Here is a 12815-nt window from a genome sequence, read left to right as displayed (position 1 = left end):
TATTATTTATACCATCCAGTCTATACAAGACTTAGCAGCTTCCTTATTTATCGTGTGCCCTACTCCCTATCTATCTACCCCATTGTTCCTGCCTGAGCAAATAAATTCTATTTCGCGTAATCTTATGCTTCCTACCCCTTGGATATGAGTTTCTAAAACTTCTAATAAGTACCGTTCGAACTGTTTGAATTTTCTGTCAAAATGTCAATACGATAGTCATTTTTTAGTGTCGTTACGTTCCAAGTTCATATTTTTGTGTTCTTTTAAATCATTGAAACTATTTTCAATGATTACAAGTTACCAGTGAAGGACGGGAATCAACATATCTTCTCAGGTCTACACTGAAGCACTTAAGCCAGCTTAGAACCGGACAGCAAGATGTCCTTAGGACCTCCAGTATGAATGGGGAACTTTTGCAATTCTAGCCCTATCTTGGTCACAACATGGTTTTCAGCATTTGGTGATGCTCTTCTATCAGCAAGAGTCAAAATCCTGCACACACAGTCCCAAGCCTGTTTCTTCCAAGTCATTACATCTTCACGTCTACAAAAATTATGCTACTAGGGGGAGGCTACCCATAGTAGATCAATTAGCTAGGGAGAGATTTTTTCAGCCCAAAACGCGCGTCAAAACAGACCAGGCCCAGAAAAATTTTCCATTAATCAGGATCCCTTCGAATGCTTGGTTGTATAATGGGCTATAATTTCCCCGAGGGGCGCCACTCCTCAAGTCGGAATAGAGTTGACTGCAAGATCTCCAATCTTGTAGTTGCCCCGAAAGTGTCGAGACAGCCCTTTGCACAGGGCGTTGTCAACAGATCTGGATCTTACGTCCTGCCACAGTTATCCTCCTATAGAAGATCCTCACGTGATGGTGTTCTGCGTCATCATGCATATTAACCCATTACTGGAAGAAGATATATACACCATGGAACGTGTGAACACGCCAGTGGGCCATATTTAGTGTGCATCTGAGGGACCGTCTTCCTCCTCCACCTGTATCTATGGCCCCGGGCGAGGGTGCCACACAGTTTCTATTATGGACCGTATTATGAAGGCGACAGTTTCTATTATGGACCCCAGGGACAAGGTCTCCCTTCGTCTTTGCCTCCTATTGAGGTAACCTACATATCCTTCCGATGTTCCCAAAAAAGGTTTTTTGATGAATGCCTTTAAATTTTGTGGTGACAAAATTACATGTGAAAGAATAGGTTGTTAAAAGTGATTTTACAAAAAAATATACCCAAATAATGGGAACCCGACGAAAAAAATTATTACAAAAAGAGACAATTTCAACACTAGTATATAAATAAAATAAGACAACACAGGCAACAAATTTGAAAAATTTTAGGTGGATATTTCTTTTATTTCAACAGTATCGATGGTATAAAAAGTATTTGCATTTTTTCGAAATTTTTGGAGTTTTATTTGCAAATTTTACAAGATGCATATAAAGAATTTAAAATAATGACACAATTTTATTATCTGCTTTGGTTTAGGAATTAAAAGATTTAATTAGAGGCTTAGCTTGAAAATTTTTCGGGAGTGAGAGTAAAAAAGAAAAAAAAATAATAAAAGGAAGTCGTTACTTCCTTTTGTCCGTTCGATTTACAGAAGTACGTTAATCCAACTAGCTGCAAAAAAAAAAGACATGGGTAGGCTATTCAAGCATCTCCAAGACCTCACGAAAAATAAAACTCCCACCGTGGGTTCCGTCCTGTCCAGGGATGGGGCACTTCTTTCTGATGAAGGTTCTTGTCCTGAGCGGTGGAAGGACTACTTCTGTTCGCTCCTCAACAATACCAGCCCGTCTGTGCCTCCTAATGATAGTCCTGACCAACCTTGCAGTCTAAGACCTGAAACAGATGCTCCTCCAGACGAGCCTTTCAGCCGCTCAGAAATCGGATATGCAGTAAAATGGCTCAAGAATAATAAAGCTGCTGGTATCTGCGGCTTAAGCTCAGAGCTGCTAAAATATGGAAGTCCTGCGATGCTCCTGTTTCTCCACACCGCATTCTCTACAATCTGGCAAGCAGAGGTAACTCCCGAGGATCGGAAGGGTGTCATAATCCCCTTATGGAATACGAAAGGCACAAGAAGCGACTGCTTCAACTACCGAGGAATAACCCTACCGTGAGTCCCTAGCAAACTGTTTTCAATGGTCCTGCTCGATCGATTTAGGAATATTATTCGAAAAAGTCGGCGACCGGAGCAAGCTGGTTTTATGTCGGACCGTTCAACCATCGAGCAGATTTTCACGATTCGACAAATAGCAGAAAAGACCACAGAGATCCTACAAAAAGCATCTATTTCTTTCGTCGACTTCCATGCTGCATTTGACTCAGTCAATCGAAAATCTCTTTGTCGGATTCTAGAGTTGACTGGCCTACCCATGAAATATTCCAGAGTTCTCACGGCACTACACCATGGGAAGGAGAGCTGTGTACATGTAAACGGTCGGCGCAGCCCATTCTTTCAAATCACGCCAGAGATGCACCAGCATGTGCTGTGGTCTTAGAGGTCTTAAATGTCATCATAGCTTACATTATGACAAAAACCAATTCATGTCTCAGCTTTGGGCTCAAGTTCAGATATCGTGTCATCACAGATGTTGATTTTGCCAATGAATTGGCCATTCTGGCAGACTCCATGGAGCAGCTTCTGGAAGCGCACCGAATTCTATAAGAAGAGAATGCCAAAGCAGGACTGCATATAAACTGGAACAAAATTAAAATTATGGAAATAGACCCATCTTCTCCAACTGTTAACTCTTCAGTTAGCCTGGACAGCACCGCTTGCATTGAAGTTGTTCAAGACTTATTCTATCTGGGCTAGATAATTTCTTCCAATGGCTCGCTTCTCCCCGAGCTGCAAGCAAGATTATCCAAAGCGTCTTCTGTCATAGGCAGACTGAATCATCACCTATGGCGAAAACTGAAAATCAGTCGTACAACGAAACTGCGAATCTTCAAAGCTCTAGTCGCTTTGTGATTCTATACGGAGTTGAGACATGATCATGATTATTTTCAGTCTGCTGACCAGACTGAATCATTACCTCTGGCGAAAACTGAAAATCAGTCGCACAACGAAACTGCGAATCTTCAAAGCTCTAGTCGCTGTGTGATTCTGTACGGAGCTGAGACATGGCAAGCATCAGCTGCAACCTTCAAGAAAATAGACGTATTTCATGTCAAGAGACCGAGGAGGGTTGAGGGCCTACGATAGTCCAACTTCGTCAGCAATATGAAGCTTTTGCAGCTCACAAAGCAGTCTCGGTTTTCGACTTAAGCAGCCGAGCGAATATTGCGATATTTTGGGTACCTGCTTCAAATGCAACCACCTCTACCCGCAAAGACGATTTATGACTTCGAATCTATCAAAGCCGATTGGAAGCGACTTCACGACCGACCAAAGAAACGTTGGTCCGACAGTCTGTCCGAGTTTTTGACGATGGCAAACATCAGGCTGGACGAAGAGCAAATACTCACCATGGACCGAAGTGGATGGAGGAGGCAGACGTCACTCTTTATGCTGAACAGTGCCCGACAAGAGACTTAAGTCAAGTAAGTCAAGTTACCCCCTCTATGGGGGTAATATATTATATGGATATGTTATATGAAAAAAAGAGGAAAATAATCATTCTTTTTTAGAGGAGAAGGGAACAATAAAAAAAAATATTCATTCAACCCTCTAAAATAGTCAAAACTTACTAATTTGGGGATAGGCACCAACCCCCAAGACTTTTTAAACTAGAAGTTATTTTTCGATTATCCATAATTGCTTGACTACTTAAGCACAACTTCGTAATATCCCAATTATATTCTCATGACCGAAAATTCCCACCCCTGTTTTCTCCTTCTGGGCCTTGTAAGATTTGCTTCTACTTGTATTTCATTGTTAAATTATGGTTTTTTGTATATTGTTTATTTTTAAGTAGATTACAGTCAATTAGGGCCTAAGAAAGTTCGCATGGAGGCCGAATTTTTTCCAATGTCTCTTAAATAATAGCATCGATTATGACTTTTTTAACAGGGGTCGGGAGGCTCCGTCACTGGTGTCGCGAACATTGAATTTAGCACCAAATTCAAACTTTGTCAGGCTTGGGGGGGATAGAATGTGTCCTTCTCGACATGTCCATGAATAAAAAAGAAAAAAAGTTGAAGAGATTTAAGCTACATTTTACAAACGTATATGATAGATTGCCAAATGGAGATGGAAATTTACAATGGAGATGATAGATTGCCAAAGATTGTGATTTATGGCTACCCATCTTACTTACTTGTACTTGTTTCAGGACACAAGCTCTTCAGCTCTTCCTGGCGCTATGATCTGGCAGACGGTTGAGTGCCAAGCCGCTCGGTCGTGTGTGTGTGGTGCACATATTTCAAGCCACTGCTTGTCCCATCTTCGGCCGTGTCGTCGGAAACCACCAATCGGCTCTAGGTCCGCCTTGAGTGTGTTAAGCCAGGTCTTGACTTGTCCACCTCGCTTCTTCTTCCAGTGTGCGAGGGGTTTGCAGTATAGCGCCTTTTTAGTGAGGGTGTCATCTGACCTCCGACAAACATGGCCAAACCAAGTTAGGCGGCGTTTTTTTATTAGGGCTTCAATGTCATGCTTCTGGTGGCATCGTCTACGAATTTCGACGTTGCTAATTCGGTCTCGGAGGGAGACACCGAGGATTTGTCTCAGGCAGGAGTGGTCGAATACATTGAGAGCATGAACATCCGCTGCTTTCAGGGGCCATGTCAAGCATCCGTAAAGGAGTACGGAGCGGACGGTTGCTTCAAAGATCTGGATTTTTGTTTTTAGTAGGACGTCTCTTTGTCTCCACAGGTTCTTCCTAAGTTGAGCAAAGACTATCGATGCTGATGATATTCTGCTCTGGACTTCCGTACTGCAGCCGCCGGAAATGTCGATGAGGGATCCCAGGTACTTGAACTGGTCAACGACCTCTAAACGGGAGTTGTCGATAGAGATGCCCCTTGTGAGTACATCCTCAGAATTTGTCAGAATTTTGGTTTTATCCTTACTGATCTTCAGCCCAACCAAATATGCAGTAGCAGCAACATTACACAGCATGGCTTGCGCATGATCTATATCGTTTTCTAGCAAGGCAATGTCATCCGCGTAGTCAAGGTCTTTGATGGAGAAGTCAGGGCTTACTTACGTCAGGGTAAACGAAATTCAGGTTGTTCAAGAGCTGGGTGGAAAAGCTTTTAAATTAAGAATTCAAGCTTGGAGGAGGAGGAAGAGAAGCGTGGAGGTGGCTTTCGAGACGTCCATCTTACAGTAAGCTACTCGGTCTTGCAATCTCATTTACTGATTGAGGTAACATTAGACTCGGACAATGAAAGAGAAAAGATTTACTGTTTTGTCGTGAAAATATAAGTTTATTAAATTTAAGAAGTCGTGAAGCAGTTTGCGCTTTTCAGTATCCAGGAAACATAAGAAATGTAATCACAGTTCTTGGTAACGAACTGTTGTAAGGAGCGACCCGGCTCAATAGTAACCGAAACTCTAAAAAACGAAATTTTGATACCAATAGCTACATCAAAAGAATCGCATTTTAATGCTGATCTGAAATATATAAGTTTCATCAAGTTTAGTCTTACCCATCACAAGTTAAGAGCCTGAGAAAATTGCCTCATTTTAGAAAATAGGGAAACACCCACTAAAAGTCATAAAATCTTTACGAAAAGCACATCATACGATTCAGCGTATTAAAGAACCCTGTTGTTGAGGGTTCAAGCTCCTATGTACGAAAATGTGGAATTTTGTATTTTTTGCCAGAAGACAGATCACGGATGCGTGTTTGTTTGTGTTCGTTTTTTTGTTTGGTTTTTCAGGGATAATCGTATCGACCCATTGGTCCTAGAATGTCGCAAGATGGTTCATTCTAATGGAAATTAAAAATTACAATGACCTTTTTAAGTGACGAAAAATTGGAGGGCACCTAGGCCCCCTCCCACCCTCATTTTATCCTAAAGTCACCGGATCAAAATTCTGAGATAGCCATTTTATTCAACATAGTCGAAAAAGCTAATAACTATGTCTTTGGGGACTCCCCCACATTGTCCGTGGGAGGGGCTGAAAGTTACAAACTTTGACCAGTGTTTACATATAATAATGGTTATTGGGAAATGTATAGACGTTTTGAGGGGGATTTTTTTGGTTGGGGGGGTAAGGGTAGGGGGTTCTAAGTCTGCAAACTTAAAACGAACAAAAATTACTTCGTATATGAAAGGGGCTGTTCCCTCCTCAATGCCCCACTTTTTACGCAAAAGTTTTTTACTGTTTTAAAAAGTGGATTTGAGGAAAGACTCAAACCTTGGCGTAAAGAACGGGTTGTCAAAGAGAGGACAGCCCCTTTCATGTACGGAGTAATTTCTGTTCGTTTTAAGTTTTATTATCGCTCCTTACTCTCAGTTAAAAAATATCGTTTTTTAATTAATTGCTCAAACTAAGGAAATGTGGCGTAAAAAGATGTTTATACAAAATATAACGTAACACCTTTCAATTTACCGCTATTGGAATTATTTTTTTCCTTCTAGAATTTAGAAACTTGTTTATAGAATTTTTCTTACCCTTTCAGAAAAATTGTCTTACTGAGCTGTATTACTTCTGAAAAAGAGCATGTCATGTAATAAACTTTATTTCAGGTACGTTTTGAAGGAGCATCAGTCATGTTCCAGCAGCTAAGAACTGTAGTTCCTATTTTGAAATCACCTATATCTTCGGCTTCTCAAACTAGAACACATCAAGTCTTTCAAGTGTGTGTTTGCAGCAATGGGAAGCTGTTTTTAGCAGCAGCAGACTCATTCTGTATTGGAGATTCGACTGTGTGCAACTGAATATAATCTTTCTAAAAATCGGCGTTCTAAACGGTCCCTTTGTGATAATTACTGTCGCCTTCGAATCTAGAGATTTATTTTAATAAATAATAATTCACAGACACAACAGTGACCAACATGAAGTTGGTTTTAAGAGTTTCTGACTGTTTCTGTGTTGCAAATGTGAAATGTGAATATGTCCAGCCGAAGATTATATGGCTTATCAACTGTTCTCCGAACAGCTGTTTCTGATAAATGTCACCGCCTTTCAACCCCAGTGGCTTTCTTTTAAATAGTGTTAATTCAGTTGCAATACAGTTGTGTTTGAGTTTATCAGTGTTACTGACCCTTGTACTCGATAAATCATGTTTCGAATAAAGCATATAGTCAAGATTGGCAACGATATTGGCACTTATATATTAGACATCACTCACTGAAGTTTATGCTGTTTAACACTCGAGAACAAACCGTTGTCTTCCTTTTTTTTTTTTTTTTTTAGCTTTGCGTGAGACAAGGCAAAGGCAACTGACAGAATAGATGAGAATTATACAATTTTCGCAATATATTTGCACATTAGGGGGGGGGGGGGTTTAAAATTTGGACAGTTTGAATTTAGATAACAATTCTTACTTTACAATATACAAAATAATTATACCAAACACATTTTGCATGTACAGTCACTTTTGCCCACACCCCACCCCCTAATATACAAATATATAACCCAAATTTGTTTCCAAGGTATTATATTTTTGTCATATTTTAAGATATTTCTTTAGGATTGAGCATCAAAGAAACAGTTTCTAATTAAATGAAGCACTGAAATGGCGTATAATACACAAGTACCACAATTTTTTTAAGCACCCTATACCCCTCACCCTCCTGAAACTTTTAGAGTTACATATCTTCTTTGAAACCTCATATTTTATAATTTAACCTATTTCGTTCTATTTTCATACCATAATTAGCAAATTTTACGGCCCAGTCAATATCTAAGTGTTGACAAATGCATAAAATACGAGGCATAAAATGGAACAGGGATTTAGGAAAGTCAGTCAGATTTACAGGGGAGCGTAACAAAGGACACCATTCCATAGTTGCACCAACTAGGCTATATTATGAACTATAAAATAGAGTAATACATCTAATCTAAAACTTAGTTCTGTTTTATGCGTCAAGTCAAGTGCATACCATACAACAAATTTTCCCCATCCTGGAAAAAAAGAAGTATATTTTTTGGTATTGTTATGAAATTAATTTTGAATAAAATTTCTATCTTTAAAAATCTATAATTAAATCAAGAATAGCTATATGATTGTTTAAGTTGACTAAGAAAAAATTTTCATCACAGTTTTCAACACAATAAAATGTGTTACACAGTAACGGGGCTTCTTTTTTAAGTAAAATTTTAAAAGTTGTCACTAATTTTTCGAGCACAGACGTGTTTCTAAAGAATATTCTATTAATTAGTCTCTAATACAAGTGACATTATTGGATTTAATAATTTAATAGGATGAGTATTTTGTTGTACAAACATCCAATTACATATTTTCGTTTTCTTACAGGGGCACCTCAGGTTGTAACAAACTTCCAAAACAAAACCAGGGAGAAAATAAACATATCCGTTCTTAAAAAACATTTAAGGTTTTGTGAAAGCAAGTTTTTCCGAGCAAAATATGCGACTACAAAAATTAAGAAATTGATATTTTAATCGCTGGAAATTAATTTTTTTTCATATTACTTATTGATACTTATCTTTATACAAATATTTTTTGTATATGAGGTATGAACATCCAAATTAAATTAAAATCAGATAAAACATTTTTTTCAACTGTATACATTTTCCTATATCTTTTTGAGCTTCTTTTTTTTTCAACTAATCCTATAAGTTAGGGGAATCAAAAATGCATTCAGTACAATGTTGAAAGTATAAGATATTGTTTTATTCTGTCGTCAGAAAACAGCATTTAATTTCCTGAATTCTTGGCAGTAAAATAATTTCAAACAATTGGAAAAAACTTTCTGAGCTGAAAGTGTAATTAAATAAACATACTGGCAAAAGGAAATGGATTGAAGATTTATCCTACAATCGAAGACGAATATTTGAAGTCTTCGACATTGCAAAAGCTAATAGGAGTAATAGGTGAAGAGAGATGACGGTAAATTCCCGAATCTCTTGACGTTGAATCTTATGATTCTTTTTCCCCGTGGTAACGATGTCTATGAATTCAAACGCTATTAGCATAGAATCTATTCAACAAGCTTAAATGGAGGTAACATGCAGGACAAGCCAGTGCACAAGCCCGGTTTTCAATTTTAAAAAGAGTTCCACTGAAGGAGGAGGATTAATTAAATGGATCAGAGTCTAGGAAACTGTTTATGTTATTGCTTAGAAACATGTCAATTCTATACACAGCTTGACAAGTCGATATTACAGGATTTGTGTGTGAACTTGAGCGAGATGAAAAAAAAGCCCAAACAGTTGTTTTTAATAAATGTTTGGAAACTGTTACAAAAGGTCAAACGTTATTTTCCAGAATAAAGTTAATTTTTCTATGCAGAAGCAACAAAGTATTTTGATTTATAAGCATCCTTTACTAATATCGTCTTCGTTGTTACTTATGGGATCGTCCTATGTGATGATAGAATGACATCGAGGCTTTCTCTTGTTGAAAAAATACTACCGTAGTTTGTCAGTTTAATAAACATATACTAATGTTTATTCATTATAGTTAAATAACAGTTAAAGTAAAAAAAGTGAAAACCTATAAATATTTTGTGTTGTCACTAAAGTGCAAATTATGTTTTGGTCTTGAAGGTGAGGGGGTTGTCAGCCCTACTCATGTTAATTTCTGCTCGTTTTGAATTTGAATCGGTTATTTATTGTAATTTCTTTTCGTTTGGAGTTTTATTTATTTACCGATGGCAATTTGTGCTAGTTTAAGCTTGGAAAATTATTTGTCATTATTTCTGCTTACTTTTGGCTTAATGAAGCACTTTACTTTTCTTTAAAAAAAAACTCATTTGTGGAAAATATATTTCAACTTAGTTTCTGTTGGCTTTTTATTAGCATTGAAGTTTACACGGGAATTGTAATAACATATTTTTCTTTATATATCTTTTTGTTTTTTTTTCAAACAGTTCGCGGTAACGAACTGTAGCAAGGAGCGACCCGGCTCAATAGTAACCAAAACTCTAAAAAATGGAATTTTGATACTAATAGCTAAATCAAAAGAATCGCATTTTAATGCTGATTTTGAATATATCAGTTTGATCAAGTTAAATCATACCCATCAAAAGTTACGAGCCTGAGAACATTTGCCTTATTTTAGAAAGTAGGGGGAAACAACCCCCAAAAGTCACAGACTCTTAACGAAAAAAGGGGAAAACGAAAAATGTTTAGGAAAAAAAGGGATACACCCCCTAAAAGTCATAGAATCACACAAATGAATCACTTAATGAAATCACACCATCAGATTCAACGTGTCAGAGAACCCTATTGTAGAAGTTTCAGGCTCCTATCTACAAAAATGTGGAATTTTGTATTTTTTGCCAGAAGGCAGATCACGGATGCGTGTTTATTTGTTTGTTTGTTTTTTTTTTGTTGTTTTTTTCCCAGGGGTGATGGTATCGACCCAGTGTTCCGAGAATCTTGCGAGAATCATTCTAACAGAAATGAAAAGTTCTAGTACCCTTTTTAAGTGACCAAAAAATTGGAGAACACCTAGGTTCCCTCCCACGCTAATTATTTTTCCAAAGTCACCGGATTAAAATTCTGAGATAGCCATTTTATTCAGCGTTGTCAAAAAACCTTATAACTATGTTTTTGGGGACGACTTACTCCCCCACAGTTCCCATAGGAAGGGCCACAGGTTACAAACTTTGACCAGTGCTTACATATAGTAATGGTTATTTGGAAGAGTACAGACGTTTTTTGGGGGGGTTTTAGGTTGAGGGGGGGGGGGAGGGTTGACAAGGGGGGATATTTTGGGGGAACTTTCCTTGGAGGAATTTGTCATGGGGGAAGAAAAGTTTCATAAAGGGAGAGCAGGATTTTCTAGCATTATTTAAAAAAAAACAATGAAAAAATAAAAATTAAAAATTTTTTCAACTGAAAGTAAGGAGAACATTAAAACTTAAAACGAACAGAAAATATTACGTGTATGATGGGCTCACCTCCTCCTAATAACTCGCTCTTTACGCTAAAGCATTTTTAGTAATTTCTACTATTGATTCTACGGCTTTTTTGATTCAGGGGTCATTCTTAAGAAATTGGGACAATATATGTATATATATATATATATATATATATATATATATATATATATATATATATTGTAAATATATATATATATATATATATATATATATATATATATATATATATATATATATAATATATTATATATAATATAAAGACTATACAGACAGACAGACCAGACAGACAAACAGAAAGATCAGACAGACAGACATACAGACGAGACACACAAACCAGACAGACAGACAGACAGACGGACAGAAAGACAGACATACAGACAGACCAGAGAGACCAGACAAACAGACCAACCGGAAAGACAGAAAGACAAACAGACCAGACAGACAGAACAGACAGACAGGCAGTCTGTCTGTCCTGTCACTCGGTCTGTCACTTCGGTCCTGTCCAGTCAGACTATCAGTGTAGTAGAGCGGACAGACAGGCCAAACCGACCAGACAGACAGACAGACACACAGACAGACAGACAGACAGAAAGACAGACAGATGGACAGAAAGACAGACAGACACCCGGACGTACGGACAGAAAGACAGACAGACAGATTGACAGACAGATCAGACGGACCAGACGGAGAGACAGACAGACAAACAGACAGACAGACAGATAGACCAAACAAACCAGAGAGACAAGACAGACAGACAGACAGACCAGACATACAAACGAGACAGACAGACAGACAGACAGAGAGACGGACAGAAAGACAGACAGACAGACAGACAGAAAGACAAGATTTCGTACACACATTATATATATATATATATATATATATATATATATATATATATATATATATATATATGTATGGTAAGAGGGCTTTACCTACTAATAACAGTTTTTTGTTTAATTCAGAGTAACTTGCGACTAAAGTGAATGTATTGTCCTATGTATGGAGAGAGGGCTTTACCTGCTAATAACAGTTTTTCGTTTAATTCAGAGTAACATGCGACTAAAGTGATGAATCTGAATGAAAATTAAACCAAAGAGGCCTAAGACCATCGAGGTCTTCTTCCCCCCTTCAAAGAAAACCCCCCAATCCTTCCCAATACAAGACTTAATGCTCGTAGAGCTCCAAATACTCAACTTGACTTGTGTCCCCAAATGTTGACAATGAGGTACAAAAACTCTTTCGTTCCCTATTTTGTTTCGCATTTTAATAATTGATTTAACTTTGTAACTATGTTTATCCCTTAACATTTATTTTATCATTGTAATTATAATTGTTCTGACGTGCTTATGCTAGCTTGTGTGCTATTTTAGCCAATAAATCATATTCTATTCTATTCTATATCAAATTTTGAGATAAAGACCATAGCTCAAATTTAACAAGGGGGAGTTGGTTTTAGAAATTTCTGAAAAATTTAAGTTTTCTGTTTAATTTAGTATAACTGGCAAATGGAGTAACGGATCCGAATGAAAACTAGACCAAAGATGCCTAAGATAGGCATCTATATATATATATATATATATATATATATATATATATATATATATATATATATATATATATATATATATATATATATATATATATATATATATATATATATATATATATATATATATATATATATATATATATATATATATATATATATATATGTATATATATATTTATGTATATATATATATATATATATATATATATATATATATATATATATATATATATATATATATATATATATATATATTTATATATATATATAAATATATAT

The 12815-nt window shown here is 36.8% G+C and overlaps 1 protein-coding gene across 1 annotated transcript in view; it reads left to right on the top strand.

Moving 5' to 3' along the window:
• Positions 1–7222, top strand: part of LOC136036477 (delta-sarcoglycan-like) — an 89540-nt gene extending 82318 nt beyond the window's left edge. Inside the window, exon 6 of the mRNA XM_065718738.1 lies at positions 6659–7222. Coding sequence (XP_065574810.1) covers positions 6659–6850 — 192 coding nt within the window. The 3' untranslated portion in view covers positions 6851–7222. The remainder of the gene's footprint in view (positions 1–6658) is intronic.
• The last annotated feature ends 5593 nt before the right edge of the window (positions 7223–12815 follow it).

This window comes from Artemia franciscana, chromosome 15 (genome assembly GCF_032884065.1).
Source record: "Artemia franciscana chromosome 15, ASM3288406v1, whole genome shotgun sequence".
NCBI classification, from domain to species: domain Eukaryota; kingdom Metazoa; phylum Arthropoda; class Branchiopoda; order Anostraca; family Artemiidae; genus Artemia; species Artemia franciscana.
This window is presented reverse-complemented; position numbering and strand designations above follow the sequence as displayed.